A 27,763-nucleotide genomic window follows, 5' to 3' on the forward strand; every position below is an offset into this window, starting at 1 on the left:
TAAGTGCAGACGCACCTGCTGTGGCACTCCATTTAACAGATGTGTTTATTTTTGTCTCTAAAACCAAGCATCTTTTTTAGAAAAAGCAACTTGGTTTTAGCCAAAGTTATAATTTTACAAAAGGCTCCTTGCCAGACAGTATAGAACCTGCTTACACACTTTTACTTCCAACGCTTCCCTCAGGTTTAAGAGACGGTTTCAGGTTTTCAAAAGAGAAAATAACCTCAAATCCACCTTTAATCGAAAGGATGGGTGAAAGACATAGGCTTTTTTTTCTTCTTCTTTTTCTTTATTGTGGTAAAATGGTAGGATTTTATTAAAGGGCAGGCCAGGCATCTGTTCCTTAAGTCTTCTAAAAAGTACTTGGGGATACAAGGAAAATGTCATACTGGAGTAACATCAGTCTATTCCCTCAGAGAATTCACTGATTTGTACTTGGCATGAGCCAATGAAAATTTAAAGCTCTACTATACTGAGTGTGTTTCTGCATTTGCTATAAAAACTGTTGTAACAGGCAATATCCTCAACATCAGTCAGTATTTCCTTTTATAAAATCCCATAATTCAAATAAAATTAAGTGCCAAAAACTGGTCAAATTATTTCACTGTAATATAATTTTTAATTTCCCTTTATGTCATGACCATCTGCAAACTTAAAGAAATTTTTCTCTGAACATTTGATTTTGAAAATTTGGAGTTAGATTTGATAGTTAGAATTATAGCAACTATGTTTATCCTAATGTTAGCTTAAATGCTTATTCTTCCCTCTCTCCCTTTTGATCTTGCTTTTCTGTTTTGTTTTCTTTAATCTTTAAAAAAAAAGGCACTATAACAGAGAGAAATTAAACACACTTCAATTCAAATTTCTACTACTGGCTACTAGCTGTATTCTCTTGGGCAGATATTTAACCTCTCTGAGCCTTGTACTAATCAGAGAGGCTACAACATTGAAAAATCTAACTCACATGGGCACCTGGGGGGCTCAGTGGGTTAAGCATCTATCTTTAGCACAGATCATGATCTCACTGCTTGTGGGTTCAAGCCCCACATGGGGCTCTCGCTGACAGCTCAGAGCCTGGAGCCTGCTTCAGATACCATGTCTCCCTCTCTCTCCGCCCCTCCCCTAATCTCTCTCTCTCTCTCTCTCTCTCTCTCTCTCTCTCTCACAAAAATAAATAAACATTAAAAGTAATCTAACTCACAGGATCTTGACAGAACTGGAAAACAGCTCCTCAACTGAAAATAAGAAATCTAAATATAACAAACCACCACCAACAAACTACCATCACCTCAAATTTTTTAAAGATATGGAATATATATTTGATAACTATTTTCTTTAATCAGGTATTGTGTTGTTAAATCCAGTACTTGCATTACTACTTTTGATTTTTAAATTGTTAGGAACTTTTCTTGTCTAACTAAACTAAGCTTTTCAAAGGCTGTTAAAAAATGATGCTCTCTCCTCCCCAATGACAACAAGTTAGGATAGTTGTAAGGGTGGTTAATTTGGGGTGTCTGGGTGGCTCAGTGGGTTAAGTGTTTGACTCTTGGTTTCAGATCAGGTCATGATCTCATGGTTCATGAGACTGAGTCCCAAGCTGGGCTCTGCTCTGGGTATGGAGCCTGATTGGGATTCTCTCTCCCTCTCTCTCTGCCCCTCCCCCCTTCTCAAAATAAACTTTTAAAAATTAAAAAAAAAAAAAAAAGGATGGTTAATTTACATTCCAGTTTAAGTTCTTCACTACTGGAGAATCCTTCATGTGCTTGGAAAAGTCCTCATCTCTAAACTAGGAAACTTCAACACCTTAACGAGAATCTGCAACATTCCCTACATTTTATCCACAAGTTAGAATTGTGATGATGATCAGTGATCATAGGAGCAAATTACCTAATCTTTTGAAAAGAAGATCTAACAGCTGGCTTACTTTCCCAAGCCATTTACTAAATATATAAGCTTTAGAAGAAGCAATATAGTAGCTGTTCTGAAACCAACTTAAAATTACTATAATTCATTCATGAATTAACAGAACCAAAATTATTTTTTTTTTAGGTAGGCTTCATGCCCAGCATGGAGTCCAACATGGAGCTTGAACGATGACCCCGAGATCATGACCTGAGCTGAGATCAAGAGTCAGCCACTTAACTCACTGAGCTACTCAGGCGCCCAAAAATTGATTTTTAGTATAACTTTTTGATATCAAACATTAAGTGACAGAATTTTTAAAGTGGAAGAAATTTCAGGAGCTCTTCCAATTCCAATTCATTCTATCTCCCCTTAGGCATTAGTAAATATGACTATCCACTTTCAGACTTAATATAATAGTAGGAGATGAAACTTTTATAGCCCCTACTGGTAACATCAGTAGGAATGTTGATATCTTCTCCGTTTTTATTTTTATTTTTATTTATTATTTTTTTTTAAATTTTTTTTTTCAACATTTATTTATTTTTGGGACAGAGAGAGACAGAGCATGAATGGGGGAGGGGCAGAGAGAGAGGGAGACACAGAATCGGAAACAGGCTCCAGGCTCTGAGCCATCAGCCCAGAGCCTGACGCGGGGCTCGAACTCACGGACCGCGAGATCGTGACCTGGCTGAAGTCGGACGCTTAACCAACTGCGCCACCCAGGCGCCCCTGTTTTTATTTTTTGAAGTTTATTTATTTACTTTGAGAGAGAGAGAGAAAGCACAGGCGGGGGAGGGGCAGAGAGAGAAAATCCCAAGTAGGCTCCCCAATGTCGGCGCAGAGCCTGATGTAGGGCTCGAACCCACAAACCATGAGATCACGACCTGGGCCGAAGTCAGATGCTTAACTGACTTAGCCACCCAGGCACCCCCTTCCCAATTTTAACTCAAATATTGTAAGTTAAACTCATGCCTTTTTTGCAACTGAGTAATGAAAACAATAAAGCTAATCTTCATTCCTTATAAACTTTTCATCTATTTTGAAGACATTATTAGAGCTACCTGTAGCTTTCCTTTGGTCTTTTTCTTTCAGTTTTTCAGTGGGCATCTTATTTTTCTACCTTTAAAGTGTTGTTCCTCTTTTGCCCCATGTGTATATGGATATACCTGTATCTATATCTTATGTAGATATCTTTACACTTATATATTCTCCTTTTGTACATATAATACATATTATATAATGTATATAATGTCAACTTCTGCAAAGATTTGGGTTCTTTTTAAAAAATGTAAACTACGGGGCGCCTGGGTGGCGCAGTCGGTTAAGCGTCCGACTTCAGCCAGGTCACGATCTCGAGGTCCGTGAGTTCGAGCCCCACGTCAGGCTCTGGGCTGATGGCTCAGAGCCTGGAGCCTGTTTCCGATTCTGTGTCTCCCTCTCTCTGCCCCTCCCCCGTTCATGCTCTGTCTCTCTCTGTCCCAAAAATAAATAAACGTTGAAAAAAAAAATAAAAATAAAAAATGTAAACTACATATACATGTAAAAGAGAAATATATAAATGTAAATATATATGTATATGTGTGTGTGTGTGTGCGTATATATATATATACGCACACAAACAAATACTCGTCTTTTAAAAAGAGCCCCAATCTTTTCAAAAATTGATGAGCTGGTCCTAAAATTCATATGGAAATTCAAGGGACCCAGAATGGCCAAAAAAATCTTGAAAAAGAACAAAGCTGGTAGATTCACACTTCCAATGTAAAAACTTAATACAACGCTACAGTATTCAAAACTGCGTACTGGCACAAAGACAGACATGTTGACAAATAAAATAGAATTTGCAAGTCCAGAAATAAACCCATATGTCTATGACCTATTAATTTTTGAAAATGGGGAAAGAATGATCTCCTCAATGGATGGTGCTGGGACAACTGGATATCCATAAGCAAAATATTAAGGCTGGATCCCTTCCTTGACCATACACAAAAATTAAGTCAAAACAGATCAAAGATCGAAATATAAAGGCTGAATGTATAAAACCCTTAGACAAAAACTTAGGTGTAAATCCTCATGACTTGGGATTAGTAAAAGCTTTCTTAGAGAGGATGCCAAAACACAAGCAACTGAAGAAAAAATAGACAAATCAGACTTGATCAAAATTAAAAACTTTTCAGCTTCAAAGGATACCATAAAGAAAGTGTAAAGACAACCCACAGAATGGGAGAAAATATTTGTAAATTATATATTTGGTAAGTGACTTGCATTTAGAATACATAAAGGACTCTCAAAGCTCAACAATAAAAAGATAAGCCAGTTAAAAAATGGGTACAGGATTCTAAATAGACATTTCTCAAAAGATTTACGGATGGCCAGTAAATACACGAAAAGATGCTCAACATTATTAGCCATCAAGTGAATGCAAATCAAGACCACAATGAGATACCATTAGGAAAGCCACAATCAAAACAATGATACAAAATGTTGGCTAGGATGCAGACAAACTGGAACCTTCATACACTGTCAGTGGGAATGCAAAGTCATGCAGCTTTTTGGGAAGACAGTCTGGCAGTTCCTCAAAAGATTAAACAGAGTTATTAAATGACCCAGCAATTGCACTCCTAAGTATATATATAAGAGAAATGAATGAAAACATATGACCATATAAAAATTTATATATGACTATTTCCAGCAGCATTATTCATAATAACCAAAAAGTGGGAAGAACCCACATGTCCATCAAACTGATGAATAAATTGTGAAAACAAACAATTTATGGTGCATCCATAAATGGAATATTAGTCAGCCACGTAAAGGAATGAAGTACTGACACATACTACAACACGAATAAACCTGGAAAACATAATGCTAAGTGAAAGAAGCCAGGCACAAAATGTATTATTTTTTTGCCTTAGAATATGATTCCATTTATATAAAATGTCCAGAGTAGGCAAATCCACAGATACAGAAAGCAGAGTAAGCATTGCCTTGAGCTGAGGGGGTTAGGCAGAATGGGACAGCAGCTAAAATGAGTACAGGGTTTCTTTCTGACATAATAAAAATGTTCTGAAGTTTATTGTGGTGATGGTTGCACAACTTTATAAGTTATACTGAAAACTACTGAATTGTACATTTTATTTTTTATTTATTTATTTATTTATTTATTTTTTAACGTTTATTTATTTTTGAGACACGGAGAGACAGAGCATGAACGGAGGAGGGGCAGAGAGAGAGGGAGACACAGAATCGGAAACAGGCTCCAGGCTCTGAGCCATCAGCCCAGAGCCCGACGTGGGGCTCGAACTCACGGACGTGAGATCGTGACCTGAGCTGAAGTCGGACGCTTAACCGACTGAGCCACCCAGGCACCCCTGGATTGTACATTTTAAATCGGTAAATTTCATGGCATCTGAATTCTATCTCAATAAAGCTATTACGGGAAAAAGAAGCCCTAAGTTCAGTATCATATCCTAAGTAGAGCACTAATTTACCCCAAGATCCTTGTTTGATGCATACAGATTTAAGTATCCACCTACAATGATCATTACAACTGATGCTCAAAAGCCACCCTTTTCTAGTACTTTTAAAATGATTAAAATTTTTACGGTCAGGAAAAAACACTAGTTTTCTGGTACTTTACTGTAGAAGTTTGAAACTTTCAAAAGAAAAAAAAAAGTTTATTTAACAGAAAGCAATTCCACCAAGATGAAAGTGCTGGGAACCTGCAGGACAAAGGAACACTCAAACGGTATAAGGAACACAGAAAGACAACACAGGATTCTAATCATGCCCCTATTTTTCTAAAGCTGCCACGTATCTATTAATGAATGAATTGAACGGTGAACTTCAAAATCTACAAGACATATTATTTGGATCAATAACAACAATTCTTAAAAAAAACAAAACAAACAAACAAAAAAACTTACCCCAGATCTGTAAGTGGAGGCTTATCTCTTCCTCTTCTGTAGCAAAGGTAAATCTGTGGCCCCACAAGACTTCCATTATTGAGATCAGCTGACAATCCAGTTGGAGTAACATCAATACAGATATAATCCCGTGGCACTTCCTCCCCAAGAGATTTAATAATAACTGCAACATCTGTAATAGGTTCTTTTGGTTTAGCTACTTTATGACAGGCATCATTGAAGTGAATTTCTTCTTCCAGAGGCTTTGAAACATCAGTTAATCCAGCTACAACAAAGTAGTCAGCAACACGAGGCCCCTTATCTTCAATCATCTTCCATTACAGAAGGTTACATCTAAAAAGAAAGTGAAAGACTAACATTCTCCTCTAATAAATTAAATAAATAGAAGTGGTTTGTGCGTAAATAAAAATGAAAATCTATAAAAAGAACACCACTTCCCTGATAAACACAGTACTGTTATTACACATTTCATTTTAATATGTAAAATGTGTGGCCTCTTTAAAAAATAGGAATGGATTCAGCACTATTTTCTGAATATAAGAATTTCTGAATACATGAATTTCCATTTGTAACAACGTGGAAGCTTGGATTACCTAAGTAGACAGCACAAACAACAACAAAACACATCTTGTAAATGCACAGACTAACCTGTAAAAATGAAATCCCCAGGGCCTCAAAACACTGAGAAAACCAAAGACCAGAGTGCAGCATATGAGCTGATAATGGGTGGGGGAAGTTTGCTGATCTCGTCTCATCGGTAATTCAGGGGGTTTGTGTTTTAAAAGGCATTACAGGGACCGGAGACAAGGCTTTGGGACCACATAAGATAGGGAATTAGAACTGAAACATCTGCATAAAGCCAAGAGCTGCAAAGGGCTATATCCCCCGTTAAAGAGTGGATTTAAAAAATCCATCTGCTGGTACAGTGAGATAATACTGGGCCTCAATCTGGGCCCAGCTTTTGGAAGGGAGGAGGTAAAAAGGCTCCTATGTGAATGTGTAACAACAGGCCTACTCATATTTGGATATGAAGTTTGACCTTAAGCCATCTCCATTGTCCCAAGAAGCTCCAAACAGATATTAACAATAACTGTGTTCCCAGGCTAGTGGTACCCTGGGGGAAGCAAATACAAAATAGTTCTAGAAGGCAACACCCTCTACCCAGGTTTTCCACAGATAAACCCCAGCTAAAGATGACCTCCTATTCCAAAACTATAAAAACATACAAAGAAAAATCCACCCTGAATGAGTCTCAACAGATACAACAAACAGAGGAACTTCAAATACTACAAGTACTTAGGGCAGAGGTGTTAAAAGTAATACATGCTTATAAAAAATTCAAAGAAAAAATACGCAAAGTAAAATTCTATTATGTGTTTGCAAACACTTTAATAGCAAAATCTCCTTCAGGTGTCATTTAAACCTTATTTGTTTCTTTAGGAGAATATGCCCCCCCAGAGTGGGGTCATTGTTTATATAACAGTTATAAGAAAAAAATTTAATATATAGAGCAGATATTTTCCAATATACGTCTCATGTTAAACTTAGTTTCAATAAATGCAAAGAAAGGATTCCGTGTTCAAATACATTAGGTATATACACTTCATGCCTCTTTCATATATTTATAATAAAATATATAGAAATATTTATGTCTCAACAGTACTTTGAAAAAGGTACCTGTTAACTTTGCTTAGCCCAGGATTTCCCAAGTCTATTTGAACAACTGGTGAACCCTATTTTCCCACTTAAAAACTAGAAAAAACACCCTCAAAACATGCTTTAGAAAATGCTAAATAATTTTCCTTTGTAGACCATAAAATAACTGAGGGCAAACAATTTTTTATGGGGTAGACTTGTTTATAATATAATTATCACCATTTTCAGCATAATCCCAAAACTTACCAAATTTCCTATATTGCTAATGCAATGAGTTTTCAGAATTCATGCCACATTTCTTGGAATCTGTATCCATTGCTCAAATATACTCTGTAAATATTCCTACTGTTTGCTTAGAAAACAAACCTAAAGAGGATCAAATGTTCCTACTTCCTTTATATGTATATGACTCCTATGTAGCAATTCCATTACACATAAGATTTCTGCACAAAATAAAGGGCTGAAACTTTTCAGAAATGGTTCCTAGCCTGACAGTAAAGAGAAAGTAATAACTTGTCTCCTGAGTTAAACACAGAGTAGTCGCCGTCAGCTGACTACATATAACAGGTGCTGCATGAAAAACAAGTAGTTTTACCCAATTGATCATCTATCCATTTCTAAAAAGTAGGAGAACAAAAGCACCTTTTTTTTAAAGCACTTCTGTATTAAACCTTTTTTCTTCACTTCATTACAGTCTTTGTGTTTTTTAATGGCTGCAATAGTATTTAAAAAAATTTTTTTTAACGTTTATTTATTTTTGAGAGACAAAGAGACAGAGCATGAGCGGGGGAGGGGCAGAGAGAGAGGAAGACACAGTATCTGAAGCAGGCTCCAGACTGAGCTGTCAGCATAGAGCCTAATGCGGGGCTTGAACTCACGAACTGTGAGATCATGACATGGCCAAAGTCAGATGCTTAACCGACTGAGCTACCCAGGCGCCCCTGCAGAGTTTTTTTTTTTTTTTTTAATGAATAGAACATTATTGAGCTCTTTCTTTATTGTTCATCGCTTTTACTTTTACTTACTTTGCTAATATTTTTAAATGCTATGATGAATAATCTTGAACATAAACCTATGGCTACAACTTTTTTTTTTGAGAGAGAGAGAGGGCACATGTGAACAAGAGCAGAGAGAGAGAGAGAAAGAGAGAGAAACCCAGGAGGGGCAGAGAGAGGGAGGAAGAGAGAGAGAGAGGTGTGGCTCACCTGAAGTGGGGCTCGAGCTCATGAACCTTGAGATCATGACTTGAGCCAATATCAGATGCTTAATGACTGAGCCACCTAAGTGCCCTGGCTACAATTCCTAGTATTTCTTCAGAATAAATTTATTAAACTAGAATTTCTAGGTCAAAAGTTACATAACCAAGCCTCTATGTATGTTTATTTGTTTTTACGTGTGCATGAATTTTAAGCTATAAGCTCATGGTAGATACAAATCTTAAAAATACCTTGGTAAAACACTTTCCTTTCATTATACTGAAGACATTTAAATACTCTCCTTTTCCCTAGACTAACTTCATGTTATTTAAGTTTATTTATTTAAGTAATCTCTACACCCAACGTGGGTCTTGAACTCACGACTCCAAGATCAAGTCGCATGCTCTTCCAGTTGAGCCAGCCAGGCACCCCCCCTAACTTCGTATTATTTAAACTAAAGCATATAGTCACTATTGCATACTATATAGTTTTATGTATTTCTATGCAGAAAAAAGAGAAAGAGAATGAAAACAATACCATCATGAAAACATACATGTATTTAATACGTTCTTTTGAAAGCTACTACCTTAACTGTTGGAAATAAAAACAGCTATTATACTAATAAGCAGATATTTGAGAGAAATTTGTATGAAAAGTTCATTTTGCTATATCTTTCTGATTCACAAATTTTAATGATTTGATCTCATTTACTGACTACAGTTAACTACTAACAGGGAACAAATTATTGTTCTTCATCAATACATATAAGAAAATAATCAATTTTAAAGTGGCACTAAAATCCTCTTACATTTATTGACAGAGAAATAAATTATCCCAGTTCTCTTGCCTTGATGTTGTTGTTTTCCATTTATTCATTTGGGGAGAGTGGTTAGGAAGGTAAACAAAATATTTTAAGGCACTGCTGACCAAGTATATAATGCCAAGGACATAGTTGGCAACATTCCAGGTGACTTCTTGCAAGAACTAAATGCCCTTTAATTCACTCAAAAAAAGTCTATAAAGTCTATAATACTGAAAATGCATCTCTAATTTTTATTTTAAATCAAGTGTTATCAAAGTAAGTTTGAGGTTTAGAACCTAGAGGGAAGACATCGTTAAAAATTACAAGGCAAAGAAAATACTGAAAATCTTTAATATAAAACTGAACAACAGTATTTTCTTAATTTTTATTTTTGAGAGAGAGAGAGAGAGAGAGAGAGAGTGAGTATGAGCAGGGGAGGGGCAGAGAGAAAGGGAGACACAGAATCCGAAGCAGGCTCCAGGCTCCAAGCTGTGGGCACAGAGCCCTATCCAGGGCACGAACCCACAAACCATGAGATCATGACCTGAGCCAAAGTTGAACACTTAACTGACAATCTCATAACTGTACTTTTTGGCAATTCCATTTAGGCAACAGACTTCCATTGGTGTGTAAAAATTACAATCCTCATGAAAAATACTACATCTATATTAAGACAAAATGCCTTGTGTTGTCAAGAACTACCCACAGTTCCTTGGAAAAAGGATTCCTAGTTACACGCAAAACTTGGATTTTTATTTTTTTTTAAATTTTTTTTTCAATGTTTTATTTATTTTTGGGACAGAGAGAGACAGAGCATGAACGGGGGAGGAGCAGAGAGAGAGGGAGACACAGAATCGGAAACAGGCTCCAGGCTCTGAGCCATCAGCCCAGAGCCCGACGCGGGGCTCGAACTCACGGATTGTGAGATCGCGACCTGGCTGAAGTCGGACGCTTAACCGACTGCGCCACCCAGGCGCCCCAAAACTTGGATTTTTAGTGTAGCACATGAGAGCAAACCCCCCCAAAAAAATTAGAGGGTACATAGGTAAGTTTCTTTTCTTTTCTTTTCCCCTGGAAGTAAATGTCTTTGAATGCATTTAAATTGGGGGCCACACAAAATAAGCAGTTGATCCAACAGCTCTGTAAATAATCAGTAATAGAAAAACCCTGACATAACTTTACTCAAGTTGGAATAACGATAATACTATGTCATTAACCAGTCATTGTTTTTTAATTCTTCTTTGTTCAACATGATATAGATAGCTTAAGGAGTTAGCTTATAAAATGTTTAAAGCCATCTTCTTAAAATTTCAGATACCTGCTCAGCTAGTATTTCACTTCAAAGTACATTTATTTTCTTTAAGAATAGCAAACAAGAAGGATGTGCTCTCTATTCCTAAAAGGTTTATGAGAACTAAATTAAGAAATCATTATAAGAAAGCTCTTACCCATTCAGCAACTAATGGAGACTGGTTTATTTTTCTCCCTTTATTATTTTTTAACGCTTGTTTATTTTTGAGAGAGAAAGACAGAGTGCAAGTGCGGGAGGGACAGAGAGAACTGAGACACAGAATCTGAAGCAGGCTCCAGGCTCCGAGCTGTCAGCACAGGGCTCAAACTCACAGGGCTCGAAGTCAGACGCTTAACCAACTGAGCCACCCAGATGCCCCTGTTCTTCTTCTCACTTTAAATATCTGCCCAATCTGGGGCACCTGGGTGGCTCAGTTGGTTGAGCAGCCGACTTCGGCTCAGGTCACGATCTCGCGGTCCGTGAGTTCGAGCCCCGCATCAGGCTCTGGGCTGATGGCTCAGAGCCTGGAGCCTGTTTCGGATTCTGTGTCTCCCTCTCTCTGACCCTCCCCCATTCATGCTGTCTCTCTCTGTCTCAAAAATAAATAAACATTAAAAAAAAATTTTTTTTTTAAATATCTGCCCAATCAATTCAGAGTCTTTTGTATTTCTTCTATCACTCCAGTAGGTCAAAGTAGTTAAGCATTTGCTACCTAGGCTAACTTTAAGGACAAGAAAAGAGTGGAAATCAGAGGTAACATTTTAAAGATATATGATAAACAAAGTTGAGCATAGAAGTTTTGCAAAATTATAAACTATTACTGAAATGGTAAAGGGAACAAAAGTCTCTCAGGGAATGATAAAAAGTCACACGCTCAAGACTTACATATGAAAATGGGCGATAACACAACGGACCAGTTCAACTAACCCTCACTCCAGTTCACTTGAATAAACAAGCTAGAAAAAACTTTCTTTTTTTAAAAAGTAATTCCACAGTTAAGAATGTAATCTAGCTCATCCTTTCTTACATTACCAAAACCAGAGACCCTCATTTCCATCCTTTCTAAACTTCATCTCTCATTGTTCTTCCAACCAACTTATCTACTGTCTGACAAATTTAGTTTTGCTCTCTTCCTCTTTCACAAAACACTATTTCCTCTTTCTGGCTGATACATATTCATCATATTTGTTTTCAAACTTAAGTGTATTTGGATTTTCATTTAAACTTTATGAATTGTACAAAATAACCAAAAGGAAAAGAAATCCAACAATTCCATTCACAACAATAAATCTGGTTTATATTTGACAATGTTTCCTAGTTTTCTCTGAGAACAGAAAACTTCCTCTTTTTTGAATGTTTAATTATTTTTGAGAAAGAGAACATGTGTGTGCACGCAGGGGAGGGGCAGGGAGCGAGGGAGACAGAGGATCTGAAATGAGTTCTGCACTGACACAGTAAGCCTGAAGCGGGGCTCAAACTCACAAACCATGAGATCATGAGCCGAAGTCAGATGCTCAATCAACTGAGCCACCCAGGTGCCCCCAAAAAACATCCTTCTAATCCTCATGCACAATTACAATATAGGATATCAATATTTATATAGTTATTTAATAAGTATTTTTCTAAACTGCTATAACCTTCATAATTAAACTAAGGGGCTATACAATATTCCATCAAATAGAACTATACGCTATAACTACTACCACATTTTTACATTCCTGGCTAGTACCTAAAGTATGATAGGCAGGTGCTTAAAAAAAATATTTGTGCAAACTGATGCAGTCATTCTGGAAAACAGTATGAAGTTCCTAAAAAAATTAAAAACAGAACTACCCTATGACCCAGCAATTGCACTATTAGGTATTTATCCAAAGGATACAGAAATGCTGACTTGAAGGGGCACATGCACCCCAATGTTTATAGCTGCACTATCAACAATAGCCAAATTATGGAAAGAGCCCAAATGTCCACTGACTGATAAATGGATAGAGAAGATGTGGTATAGGGGTACCTGGGTGGCTCAGTTGGTTAAGCGACCAACTTTGGCTCAGGTCATGATCTCACAGTTTGTGAGTTCGAGCCCCGCGTCGGGCTCTGTGCTGACAGCTCAGAGCCTGGAGCCTGCTTCAGATTCTGTGTCTCCCTCTCTTTCTGTCCCTCCCCCACTCATGCTCTGTCTCTCTCTGTCTCAGAAATAAATTATAAAAAAAAAAAAAAAAAGATTTTTCTCTCTCTCCCTCTGCTCCTCTCCCCGGCTTGCACACTCATGCACACTCATACACACTCATACACACTCTCTAAAATAAAAACAATATAAAAAACTAAAAACTAAAAAAAAAAAAATCCCTGAAGTATATTATACTAAACGTAAGGTCTTTTTTCTATAATTCAGAATCAATTTTCTGAACCTCGATACCTTAAATACTGTCTGTAGTTGTTGAATGTAGAGCAGACATAGATAACATAGATGATTTGAATCTAGTAACCAATAACCAAAACCATCAGGGCCTTAGGCAAAATTAGAAGTTTACGAGTAAGTGATTCATTAATTCATTCAATGATATTTTCATAACTACTTATTCAGATCTGACACTATTCTAGAAGCTGGTGATAGACAATACTGATGAAAGCAATAGCCTCTGCCTTCAAGGAGTTTCCTAATTCTACTTTTCCACATCTTTCTATACTTTCTTTCCTTCTTTCTATAACTTTTATTCCACCTCTCATTGTCTTTTCTCCTATCAACCTTCCAGATTTCAAGCGCTGGCCTTCAACCTGCCCAAAGTTTCTGTACGATCTCCCCCCAAAAGCCCCATGCATAGACGTGACCCTTACTTCACTGTCCCTTTCCCCCATCTCCTTGAAAACTGGCACTCCTTCAGTATCAGCATTCTATGGAGATTCTGAAAGGAAAGAAACCTTATTTGTATATTTAACAATAGGGTGAGTTTCTTGCTTTCTTTTTTTTTTTTAATTTTTTTGAGAGCAAGCACGTACCAGAGGGGGAGAGGGACAGAGGGAGAGAGAGAGAATCCATACTCAGCGTGGAGCCCAATGTAAGTCTCGATTCCATGACTCTGGGATCATGACCCAAGCTGAAATCAAGAGTCAGATGTGCAACTGAGCCACCCAGGCATCCCAAACGTGACTTTTTAAAAATAAGCTTTTTAGGGGCACCTGGGTGGCTCAGCCAGTTGAGTGTCTAACTTTGACCCAGGTCATGATCTCATGGTTTGTGAGATCACACCGCATTTGTGAGTTCGAGCTCTGCATCGGGCTCGCTGCTATCAGTGCAAAGACTGCTTCAGATCCTCAATCTCCCTCTCTCTTTGCCCCTTCCCCGTTCATGCTCTCTATCAGAAATAAACATTAAAAAAAAAAAACGTTTCATAAAATAAAAAAAAAATAAGCATTTTAACCCAAGTTAATGGACTATGTGAGGTAAATTCCTTGAGCAAGGGGGGGGGGGCTTACTTATTTCCTAATTTGGAGCCACCTTCTCTCTCAATATCTATTCCCAAGCAAAAACCAACACACACACACACACACACACACACACACACACACACACAAATCAAAACAAAACTAGGTAATTTGAGAGCTCCCTTTTGGACGATTATTAACCTTAGATGTATTGTAACAACAACGAAAAACTTAAGCTGGGAATAGACATTTATTAAGGGGATATTATTAAAGGGAAAGGATCTTATTACTCATCCTAGACTAATCCCTCATTTTAGAGTCAAAGAAACTAAATACCTAGCTAGTTAGAGGCAGACAAAGCAAGAATTCTTTTTTTTTTAATATTTATTCATGTTTGAGAGACAGAGAGACAGAGCACAAGTGGGGGAGGGGCAGAGAGAGAGGGAGACACAGAATCCGAAGCAGGCTCCAGGGTCTGAGCTATGAGCCAGAGCCCAATGTGGGGCTCGAACTCACGAACCGCGAGATCATGACCTGAGCCGAAGTCAGAGGCTTAACCGACTGAGCCACCCAGGCGCCCCAAGAATTCAAGTTCTTTAATACAGTATTCTTTACTTGAGGATGATGCCTCCAATAATGGTCAGTAATAGTGACCCAGGGCACATCATAAGACATCTTACAATAAGGTGTTTTGTTTTTGTTTTTAATTTTTTTAATGTTTATTTTTATTTTTGAGAGACAGAGCATAAGCAGGGAGGGGCAGAGAGAGAGGGAGACACAGAATCTGAAGCAGGTTCCAGGCTCTGAGCTGTTGGCACAGAGCCTGATGTGGGGCTTGAACTCACAAACAATGAGATCATGACCTGAGCCGAAGTCGGACGCTTAATTGACTGAGCCACTCAGGCTCCCCCTAAGGTTTTTTGTATCACTTGTTACTCGTCATCATTATGTGGTGAATATATGCCAAATTCTGGGTTTTTTTTAAATATATAAGTTATTGTCAAATTGGTTTCCATACAACACCTAGTGCTCACCCCAACAGGTGCCCTCCTGAATGTCCATCACCCACTTTCCTCTCACTCCACCCCCCCCATCAACCCTCAGTTTGTTCTCAGTATTTAAGAGTCTCTTATGGTTTGCCTCCTTCCCTCTCTGTAACTTTTTTTCCCCCCTTCACCTCCCCCATGGTCTTCTGTTTAGTTTCTCAGGATTCACATATGAGTGAAAACGTATGGTATCTGTCTTTCTCTACTGACTTATTTTACTCAGCATAATACTCTCCAGTTCCATCTATGTTGCTACAAATGGCCAGATTTCATTCTTTCTCATTGCCACGTAGTATTCCATTGTTTATATAAACCACATCCTCGTTATCCATTCGTCAGTTCATGGACATTTAGGCTCCTTCCGTAATTTGGCTATTGTTGAAAGTGCTACTATAAACATTGGGGTGCAAGTGCCCCTGTGCATCAGCACTCCTGTATCCTCTGGGTAAATTCCTAGCAGCGCTATTGTTGGGTCATACAGTAGATCTATTTTTAATTTTTTGAGGAACCTCCATGCTGTTTTCCAGAGAGGCTGCACCAGTTTGCATTCCCACCAATAGTGAGAGAGGGTTCCCATTTCTCCACATCCTCTCCAGCATCTATAGTCTCCTGATTTGTTCATTTTAGCCACTCTGACCAGTGTGAGGTGATATCTGGGTGTGGTTTTGATTTGTATTTCCCTGATGAGGAGCATCTTTTCATGTGCCTGTCGGCCATCTGGATGTCTTCTTTGGAAAAGTATCTATTCATGTCTTCTGCCCATTTCTTCACTGGATTATTTGTTTTTCGGGTGTGGAGTTCGGTGAGTTCTTTATAGATTTTGGATACTAGCCCTTTATCCAATATGTCATTTGCAAATATCTTTTCCCATTCTGTCAGTTGCCTTTTAGTTTTGTTGAATGTTTCCTTTGCATTATTGAAGCCTTTTATCTTGATGAGGTCCCAGACCAAATTCTGTTAAGTGACTGGTAAATTAACTATACAGTGTTCAACACAGAAAACAGCTAATAGAAACAAATCAAATGGGAAAAAAAAAACTACTTACACATTACTGAAGGTCTTTCTCTGAAAATGATGCCAAATCTCAATTTGTGAATTCTGCAAGCCTCAGAATTTGAGAAAGACTGTGTTGAAAAGAATAAAAATTGAAGTTAAATTAATCCCATTGAAATATTTCCTCCTAAGATGCCCATGGATACTTAAAGTTCTGTTAATAATGATAATTTTCAAAGAAAACTATTGCATATATTATTTTCATATGCTTAAGACCCAATAAGTAATTTTCAAACACCAGCTCTTCCACAAACACCTTTCAGTCAAGAATAGCAACACACTTAGAAACCAAAAAAATCAGATAATGACAGACAGAAAAGAAAAGAATAAATAATGGCACAAAAGAGTAAATGTGTACAGGAACAAGGAGTATAAGAAAGAAAAAAAGGCCTATTTCTGGGGCATAATGTATAGTATCTCACTCCTACAATAAAATATACATATTTAAGACAATTCATAGACTCAAGTAATTTCCATTAGCAAATTTCAAAGAAGTCAATACTTGAAAGTATTTCCCCTTTATTACAGATTTTTTTTTTTTTTTTGGAGAGAGTGTGCAGGAGGGGCAGCAAGAGGGAGAGAGAGAAAATCCCAAGTAGGCTCTGCACTGGCAGAGTAGATGCAGGGCTCAAACTCACAAACCTGAGCTGAGATCAAGAGTCGGATGCTTAACCAACTGAGCCAGCCAGGTGCACCTGTTTTCTTAATTTCTATGATAGTTCATTATTAGTGTATGGAAACACAATAGATTTGTTATATTAACTTTGTATCTTGCAACTTTACTGAATTCATACTCAGCGTGATATGTCAATGTACTTCCTGCAACTATATATGTTAAATTATCTTTCAGCACAGACGCCTATAAATTGCTATTATTTTTAGTGAAACCTTTTATTTTCAGATAATTATAGAGTCACATTCAGTTGAAAGAAATAATAAAGATCTGACATATCTTTCATTCAGTTTCTCCCAATGACAATATCTTACCAAACTATAGTACAATATCACAGTTGGGATACTGCATTGATGATTTCACCTATCTTATTTTGATTTACTCAGTTTTACTTGTATTCATGTGGGTTTATGTGCGTATACATGGTTCTATGTAGTTTTATCACATCCGCAGCTTCATGTATTATCATGCACGGTTAAGACAGAACAGTTCTATCACAAGGATTCCTAGTGTTGACCTTTCATAAGTATGCCCACCTTCCTCCCACTCCCCTCAACCACCATCCCTAACCCCTGTGGAGTCGTATATTTTTTACTGGAGAGCACATATATAATCAATGAAAGGAAAAGATAATGTCTCCAAAAGCAATACCCCCTTACCAAGTAGGTGCAGAAACAAACCAAAGAAAACATGTAAGTATATACGGTGTGAAAGAGACTTGTTGGTCACATTTACTTAGCCATCTGGAACATTATATTTGAACATAATTATACAAACATAAATGCACAGACATATGAACACACACAAAAATATAAGAAAGACAGAGTGATCTCTACTAACATACAATGAAGACCAATCTTAGTTCTAAGATAAATTTTCCTATTACAGATAAATTCTAGACTAGAATTGAGTGGACAATATAAAACAGTGCTACAGGACAACTACAACGGGGATTGCTAGGTGTATAAGAACATAAAAAGGAGACTTTTACTGTGTTCAGGTGCAACCCTGCCCTTCACCCAGATATTAGTTGGAACTAAGTAGCTGGTATTCCCTTGGGAATGTGGATCTGGTCTGGAGAGAACAGGAAGAGACTAGAAATTATTAAGTGTTAACGTAGATACCTCTTGTCTCTCCAGACAGACTATAAACAATTCAAAGGCAGGAACCTTGTCTTTTATTTCTTTTGATTCTCTCATATAAATTAAAGTAGTTATAAACACATGATAGGTATGTAAATATTTATTAAATGAATGAGGTCAGCACAGTAGAAAAAAATGGGAAAGTTAAGACACCACAGAATCATAGGATTTTATAGCCAGGAAAGGTCCTTAGAGATTTAGGTGCAATTCTTCTTTCTGTAACTGAATTGAGACATAAAAGTTAAATCACTTGTCCAAGACTAAATACATTAATTTATGACTCAATTCTCATGACTTTTAATTTGGAGTTCTACTACATCATGCTTCAAGAATGGTAGAGAAGAAAGTAATTCCCTGGGGAGATCTAAGTGTTAACTAGTGAACATGGGCTTTGATGGACAAAAAAAAAATTAATAGGTAAGTGGGAGAAGTTAAGCTGGTTGACGAATATATGGCAAACAGCAGGTAAGAAAAAGAACAGTGACCAACAACATGAGAAAAGGAAGAAAGGTGAACAATGAGATACAGCAAGAAAATAAAAAAGATGAGGAGGGAAAGGTATAAAAAGGATAACAGTTAAAAAGTGCAGAAATGGGAAGGAGAAAAGTAGGAAATGGTTAAAAGGGATGAAGTGGGAGCCTGGCTGGCTTAGTCCACGGAGCATGAAACTCTTGATCTCAGGGTTGTGACTTCAAACCCTACACTGGGTGTAGAGATTACTTAAAGATAAAATCTTAAAAAAAAAAATAAATAAAGGGATGAGGAAATGTTATCTGGAGAATTTGTAATGTTATTTGCATTCTTTTAACATAGAGAAATGATGAAATTTACCACTCCTAGAGTGAAATTAGATTCCATATAAACTAATGGTGACAACAAATACCAACTCCCAATCCTGTACTGAAAATCTGCTCATATTCACCGCTGTGTATGAAATGCAAATACATGGTACACACCAGTCTAGAGTGAAAGGGAAGTCTGGTTTTAAATTTTGTCTCTTGCACCATCTTTTTTTTTACTTAATTTCCCATATGCATACCCCTCCCACATCTCAAAGTTCTTGCTTCCTCTTTAAATTATCATAAGTGTTTTTTAAGCTAGTGTCTGAAGTGAACTGTTGCCTCCATTGGAATATTCCCAAAAGTTTCTCTCAAACAATACAGGATCTGGTTTTTCTTCTCTATTTTCAGAGCCATACACAAGCTATTTGAAACAGCACTCACTGGCATGATTAAAAATACATTTATATAAAACAAGCAATCTAAAATTCAGCTATATAAATATATAATAAAACTGAAATCAATTGAATAAAATATCACTTTTCTTTTAAATTTTAATGTTTATTTTTCAGAGAGAGAGCACTAGTGGGGGAGGGGCAAAGAGAGAGAGAGACACAGAATTCGAAGCAGGCTCCAGGCTCTGAGCTGTGTGCCCAGAGCCCTACGTGAGGCTTGAACTCCTGAACTGCGAGATCATGATCTGAGTGAAAGTCGAATGCTTAACCAACTGAACCACCCAGGTGCCCCCAAAATAATCACTTTTCTTAAAAAGTAGACATGTAAGATTTACAGTTTTGTCATCTGATTAATGTTGAGCATTTCGACTTATTTCATCTCACCACCTATTTAAATATACTTTAAGGGTACCTGGGTGGCTCAGTCGGTTAAGTGTCCGACTTCGGCTCAGGTCATGATCTCATGGTTCATGATTTTGAGCCCCGCATCAGGCTCTCTGCTGTCAGCACGGAGCACACTTTGGACCCTCTGTTCCCCTTCTCTCTGCAATTTCCCCTGCTCATTCTCTCAATATCTCTCTCTCAATAAATAAATATACTTCAAAAAAATAATAATAAATATACTTTAAACGCCTTTTTAAACATCCTTTTTTACTTTCCCTCACAAACTATAATAATACATTTATTTGTTAATAACACCTAAAGAGGACTTCTGAGAATTAATACTTGAAAACAACTTTGAGAATTCTGTTATTCTTCTAATTAATAATGATTAATATGATTTGTTAAATTGTAGGACTTACTAGATGAGCAATGACTATAACAAACAATTCATACACGAAGAAACCCAAATACTAAAACACATGGAAGAACTGTTAGCCTTGCAAATAATTAAAGAAATTAAACTTTGAGGTATTACATCATATCCAGTAAATTAACAAATATGAATAAAAAACATTAAATCCAGTGCTGATAGTGCTGTGAGGGAAATAAACACACTTAAAAATTATTAATGGCACTGAATTAGAATAATTTTTCTGAAAAGTAATCCAGCAAGAACTTAAAACTAATTATACTCTTTATCAACTAATTCAATTTTGGTGAAATCATCTCAAGAAAATATTTTAATTTTTTTTAACGTTTATTTATTTTTAAGAGAGAGAGAGACAGAACACTAGCAGGGCAGGGGCAGAGAGAGAGGGAGACAGAATCTGAAGCAGGCTCCAGGCTCTGAGCTGTCAGCACAGAGCCCGACACGGGGCTCGAACTCACAAACCGCAAGATCATGACCAGAACTGGGGTTGGACGCTTAACCAACTGAGCCACCCAGACGCCCCTCAAGAAAATATTAAAAAAAAAAAAAAAATCAATCTGTTGGCTTGGATTTACAACTGTATGTCTTTAAAGACTCAGAATTTAAAAGGACCTTAAAAATCTTTTGGTTCAACCTCATCATTTTGTTGGAGGAAATTAAAGTATAGAAAGGACTTGCCCAAAATAGCACTGCTCCATCAGTAGCAGAGCAGGACCTGAAACTCCTTATCCCAGATCTCTTGATACTGTAGTTGACCCTTGAACAATGCAGGGATTAGGGGTATCAGTGCCCCATGCAGCTGAAAGTCTGCATGTAACTTTTGAGTCCCCAAAACTTAACTACGAATAGCCTACTGTTGACCAGAAGCCTTACCAATAACATAAAGTCAATTAACACATATTTTGTATGTTATATGTGTTATATACTGTATTCTTATAATAAGATAAGCTAGGGAAAAGAAAATGTTCCTAAGAAAATCATAAGGGAAAATACATTTACAGTGCTGTACTTTAAAAATCTACAATAAACAGACCTGCACAGTTCAAACTGGTGTTCAAGGGTCAACTGCATACATATGCCATGTAGACTATTCCAGAGAAGCCGGAAAAAATGACCCAGAATTGACAAGGGTAAGCAGATCAACTTAGTGAGGCTATATGACACATTGTTCTTTCTAAACATCCTGATGGCCAGAACCAGTCCTAGACAAAGGGTATCTTCTCTCCTTTAAAATCCCTTAACAAATTTTCAGTAATCAAACCAACCTCCACGATTTTCCCCTTCTTCTTATTCCCATGAAAATGTATTAGTCCCACCGACTGCTCCCCACTTTTAAATTTCTATCACCAACCATGACTTGCCATTGAGACCCAAAATGCCTACTTGATAACTCTACCTGTATATCTAATAGCCAAAACTAAACTATTTCTTTGGTACTCCATCATTAGACCCAAACACACTTCTCTCACACATGCATACACTTATACTCTATAAATTCACCAGGAAGGGGATCAATTTGAACATGGAATGTTGCCTATACATATTATCAGTCACAGGAGCTGATATTCTGAAGGTAGTATGAACTCCAGGAAAGAAAAAATAAACACTGCAGGAGTACAAGGGGGGAGGGGGGAGGGGAAAGGCCAAAACCAGAACAACCTATCCCAGAGGAAACAGAATTTATGGTCCAGACCAAACACATTTCTTAGATAAGCATAACAAACATATTCAGGAAACTAAAGTAGGATATTAGGAAAATAATAATGAATAATGAAGAACCAACTATAGATGCTGTGTGTTAAAAATATAATAACTGAAATTCTTATATACAAGTTAAATAACAAAATGGATACAGTCAAAAATAAAATCAGTAAGTAGATGATCAAAACGAGGCATTAGGAAGGCGTAATAAATGGGAAAAATATACTATAAAAGTTTTAAAATATGGAAGCTTAAGAGAATGAGAAGACAACCCACAGATGGGGAGAAGTATTTGCAAAAGATCTATCTGATATAGGACTGTTGTCCAAAATATATAAAGAGTCCCCGAAACTCAACAATAAGAAAATGAACCACCTGATTAAAAAATGAGCAAAAGACCTGAATAGACACCTTACCAAAGAAGATATACAGAAGACAAGTAAGCATATGAAAAGACATTCCACATCATATGTCTTAGAAACTCAAAGAAAATAACAATGAGATATCACCGCACCCCTATTAGAATAGCCAAAATCCAGGACACTGACAACACCTAATGATGGCAAAGATGTGGGGAAACAGGAACTCTCATTCACTGCTGGTGGGAATGCAAGATGGTACATACAGTCACTTTGGAAGACAGTTTGGCCGTTTCTTTTTTTTTTCTTTTTTTTTCTTTATTTTTTTTTTTTTCTAAATTTTTTTTTCAACGTTTATTTATTTTTGGGACAGAGAGAGACAGAGCATGAACGGGGGAGGAGCAGAGAGAGAGGGAGACACAGAATCGGAAACAGGCTCCAGGCTCTGAGCCATCAGCCCAGAGCCTGATGCGGGGCTCGAACTCACGGACCGCGAGATCGTGACCTGGCCGAAGTCGGACGCCCAACCGACTGCGCCACCCAGGCGCCCCTGGCCGTTTCTTACAAAACTAGGCATACTTTTACCATATGATCCAACAATCACACTTTTAGGCATTTACTCATATGAGCTGAAAACATGTTCACACCAGCTTTATGTGAGTACAAGGGAGGGGGACAACTTGGAAGGAACTAAGATATCTGTCAGTAGGTGAACAGGTAAACTGTGGTGCAACCAAACAATGGAATATTACTTCTAAAAAGAAATGAGCTATCAAGCCACTGAAAGGACACAGAAGAACTTTACATGCATATTACTAAGTGAAAAAAAAAATCAATCTGAAAAGGCTACATACCATATGATTCCAACTATAGGACATTCTGGAAAAGGCAAAATTTGGAAATAGTAAAAAATCGGGGGTTGCCAAGTGGTTAGAGAGGAGGGGTTAATAGGCTAAGCACAGAGGATTTTTACGGCAGTAAAACTATTCTATATCTGTCACTACATATATATGTCATTATATGTTTGTCAAATCCACAGAGTGTACAACACAAAGAGTGAAGCCTAACGTAAATTTTGGACTTTGGGTGATAATGATATGTCAGTATAGATTCAGAGATTGTAACAAATGTCCCACTCTGGTGTGGGATGTTGATTGTGGGGGAGGCTGTGTCTGTGTTGGGGGAAGGAGTATATGGGAACTTTGTACTTTCTGCTCAAATTTGCTGTTAATTTAAAACTGCTCTAAAAATTAACATGTAATTGAAAAGAAAAAAATTAAAGAATTAGTTTTGAACCCCTCCCTTACGAAACGTGGAGGCTAGAAAAATTAGAGGCAACATCGAAATAACAGGTCTTTCAGAAGGTGAGAAAAAAAAAAATGGAGGTGAGGAAGTACTTAAAATAATGACCAATAATCAATAAGCCTTAGAAAACTGACAGACAAGAATGAATACAAATATGAATCCAAGGGTAACCGCCAGAAGAATAAAAATAGAACACATAACTTTTAAACTGCCACCAAAAATTTTATTTTTCTTTAGAAAATAGTAACAGAGAAAGAAGAAAGGAAAAGAAACTAGGGTAAACAGAAAATACAAAATAAAATGGCGGGAATAAATCCTAACATAATAGTAAAAGACAAAAAAATTTAGCATACTAAAGAAACTCTTAGAAAGCCCTCTTGCAGGTAACATGCCAGGGTTCTTACTGATCCTTGAACAAATCAGGCATGTTCCAGTCTCAGGAGCTTTTCTACCTGCTCTCTGTGTCTGGACTAGCCTTCCCCGATGCCAGCCCAGCCAGCCCATCCTCAGGCTGGGTCACCCTCTCAGTGAGGCTTTCCATGACCACCCTATTTGAAATTTCAACAACTTCCCACATCCAACACCTCGTATTCTCTTCCCCTGTTCTGATTTTCTCACCTTATTACTTTTCACTATCAAACACGTACATATACTCACTCATTTTATTATCTCATTGTCACTCCACAAGCCTGTAAGTTCAATGAAGGTAGGAAGTTTTTGGTTTTAGGAATTTTTTGGTTTTAGTCACTGCTCTATAACTCGTATCTAGAACAGTGCCTGAAGAAATAGTGTGTGGTCAATATTTGTTGAAGCAATGAATAAACAAATTGAGGTGCCCATAAGTAAAGGAATAATTTTAAAATGTGGCAGATACCATGATTTGAATGCCATGTAGAAGTTAGGAGCAATTAAATAGATGTACACAGCCACACAAATAAATTTTTTTAAATTTACTGAAGATAAGAGGAAACAGCAAGGAATATATACCAAAATATCATTTATATAAATTAAAAACATATATTCAAAACAGCACTGTAGTTTTCAAAAGTAAATTCAGGATGATATGCTAAATATATTACAGTGGATATCTACAGGGGAAAGGGAATTTGAGTATGAAGGTGGAGCATATAAGAAAATAAAATGAAAGCAGGGCCCCCGCGTAAGCACAGGCCAATGATGAAAGCGTACCATGAAATGAAAAATAATGATTAAATCAAGTCTCTATACCTGAGGTGCTCTCACCCTGCTTCCCCTCAAAGAGAGAGACTTAACCACTGGTTTCAACAAAACTCAAATCACTGTGACCTTGAGAAGACTCATTTCAGTTCTGTGTAAGATGGAAAGCCCAACTGGAATGAGCTGAGGAGAAAAGAGGAGATGAGAAAGTACACATAACCTTTCGCAGGTATTTCGATGTGAAGGGAAGTTGGGAAGCAGAGTGATAATTGGCAGAAGACATGGAATCAGCAGATCTGTTTTTAAAAAGATGAATGAAATTAAGGGGCGTTATGCCAACGGCAATTGTCCAGAGGGAGACAAAATGAAGACGAAGGAGAAAAAGAGGATGAGTATTAAAAGCAAAAGCCTTGAGAAAGTGTGACAAGATTGAATGTAAAGACAAAGTCTGATTATAGAGGCAAGGGCTAACCTCACTGTAAAAACAAGCTTATGTGTTTAACAATACTTTTTCTGAATATTCAGGCTTTGGTGAAGTAGCGTCTTAACATTTTTAAAGTCGCGACCCCTCTGAGAATCTGAGTAGTGTTAAGGATCTTCTCTCCCCTAAAATACATTGACATATTCAGATAAAACTTCATGACTTTAGGAGGATCACAGAGCCATGCTTCCCAAAGTAGTCCATACACATGTCTGGTTTTTGTTCTTCGCTCTTCAAATATAACATACATATAGAAAGGGCACAGCTCCATGAATTTTCACAGAGTGAACGTACCACGTGTAAAAAAGATCTCCCAGGTGAAGAAATAGAACATTACCAGTAACAGGAAGCCCTCCGTCCTCCTCCAATCTTCCCAAAAAAGAACCACTACCCCACTTTTAAGGCTAGATGAGTCTTGTCTGTTTCTGAACTTTATACAAACCAAACACAGAAGGATTCACACAGAATATATTCTTTTGGTCTAGCTTTTCTCATTCTACAGTATGTGTTTGAGATGCTCATACTCATATGCGTGGCCATAGCTTGTTCGTTTTCATTTCTGTATAGTTTTTCATTTTGAGACTATAACACAGTTTTACTTATCCATTCTATTGTTAACAGACACTTGGCTTTGTTTCCAATGTTAGGCCATTATAAATAATTACAAAATCATGTATAAATTATTCTATATGTCTTTGATGTGCAAGTGTATGCATTAAAAAATACTTATGAATAAAACTGCTAGAATACAGTCTATGGTTATATTCAACTTTGGTACATAATGCCAAAATGTGTCCCAAGTAAGACCTTATATTGGATGGCTTAGAAATAAAAACTTTTTTCCACCAGCACAAATATTCCTCTGAGCTAAAATATTAGTTTGGGGGCTCCTGGGTGGCTCAGTCGGTTGAGCGTCTGACTTTGGCTCAGGTCATGATCTCGCAGTTCATGAGTTCAAGCTCCGCATCAGGCTCTGTGCTGACAGCTCGGAGCCTGGAGCCTGCTTCGGATTCTGTGTCTCCTCCTCTCTCTGCCCCTTCCCCACTCATGCTCTGTCTCTCTCTGTCTGTCAAAAATGAATAAACGTTAAAAAAAATTTTTTTTTAAATATTAGTTTGGTGTCGTGTTTGCCTTAGTTAAGTCATTGCTGAAGAAAACTATACAAAGACTATAAAAACAGGAGTTAAGTGCTCTGGAATCAGTTTGACAAGTTCAAATCCAGGCTCTATCCAGTGTCAGATGATGAGATAAGCAAGTAAGTATGTGCTTCGGGTATTACAAAAAAGGGGAACCAAAAAATGCTTTAAATTTAATTCAAATAATTTTATTTGAATAATTTAACAATGCAGCATCTTTTCTGATTTTGCTGATTTTGCTTATATTTTCCTTATTTTATGGTTTGGAATTTATTTTCTTGTGAATTACAGAAGTGGTACCATAATCACTTCAATGCTTGATGATGTAAATGTTTAAAGATAAGAAATTATGACTCTGATTCTCTCATTCATTCATCTAGTAAATATTTATTGAATGTTTACTGAAAAGGACACGTGTCAGTTTTATTTTTGACTGTCCACCATCTGAACTCCCTTTCAATACTTAAAGAAATCTGCCACTGTGTGTGTCCTGAAAGGAAGTTGGGCCCTAGATTCAACCATGTAAGCCAAAAAGGCCAGAGAGTTGCTTCCGTATTTAGGGACCAGGTACACAGGTTGGTCAATTAGATGCTTTCATGCAGAATTTTAATCTAGGCCTATAGCTGCTAAGACAGTTTAAAATTCATTTTTAGGGCAGTAACACACAACACACAGTGGCAGTGTCCAAGCAATGGCGTCCCGTGTCCTGCAGGGGAGTCAATGCGGTCTTAAACAGGAAAAGGATAATTCTATGGCATGACTATGATTATGGCCTAGCCTGGAGGGTGGTTGGTTGTTTTCCCATTTGTTCCCAGAGACTGGTTCTCCAGCCTTCCAATCATTTCTGTAAACTAATTAATATCCTTTCAATATATAACTTTTCTTCTGCTTCAGCTAACCAGAATTGATTTCTGGTGTCTACAACCAAGAATGGTAATGCTCCATGTGCCATGCCCTGTACTAGGCACTGGGAACACAAAACAAATGATATGGCCCTGCTTTACAGGAGTTGATAGAGAAGGCAAGTAAACAGGCAATTACAATAAATGGTAAGTCTATAACAGGAATAATCACAGAAAGCACAAGAAGGACACACCGTTTAGGCTTGAGGAGTCAGAAAAGTAAGGGATGTCATCTAAATCTTGAAATATGACCAGGGTAATAGAGGAGAGATGGAAGGTCATTACAAACAAAAGGAGCAACAAGTAAAAGGCATATAATCTCTCTGCTCATCACCTCCTTCCAACACAGTAGCAAAAGCATATTTGAAGGACAAAAATGACACAAGGCAGACCACAGGGCTTGTGGAAGGGGATGAGAAAGTCATAACTTGTGACCTGGGTAACAACAGTCGTGTTATTGAGCTTGCTGTATGAAAATGAACCTCATGCCTAAAACACACCCACACCCACCACCACCACTACTGCCCCCACCACAAAGCTGG

The 27,763-nt window shown here is 37.4% G+C and overlaps 1 protein-coding gene across 6 annotated transcripts in view; it reads right to left on the reverse strand.

Annotated features, from left to right (window-relative positions):
* The window catches only part of DENND4A (DENN domain containing 4A), a 133,931-nt gene that overhangs the window by 89,818 nt on the left and 16,350 nt on the right, over positions 1 to 27,763 (reverse strand). For all 6 annotated transcript variants that reach the window (XM_025919844.2, XM_086710979.1, XM_086710980.1 and 3 more), the window contains exons 2-3: positions 16,291 to 16,369; positions 5,832 to 6,164 (exon numbers count right to left, since the gene is read on the reverse strand). In XM_025919844.2, coding sequence (XP_025775629.1) covers positions 5,832 to 6,142 — 311 coding nt within the window. In that variant the 5' untranslated portion in view covers positions 6,143 to 6,164; positions 16,291 to 16,369. The remainder of the gene's footprint in view (positions 1 to 5,831; positions 6,165 to 16,290; positions 16,370 to 27,763) is intronic.

Source organism: Puma concolor, chromosome B3 (assembly GCF_028749965.1).
Source record: "Puma concolor isolate L17-30 chromosome B3, mPumCon1.1.hap2, whole genome shotgun sequence".
NCBI classification, from domain to species: domain Eukaryota; kingdom Metazoa; phylum Chordata; class Mammalia; order Carnivora; family Felidae; genus Puma; species Puma concolor.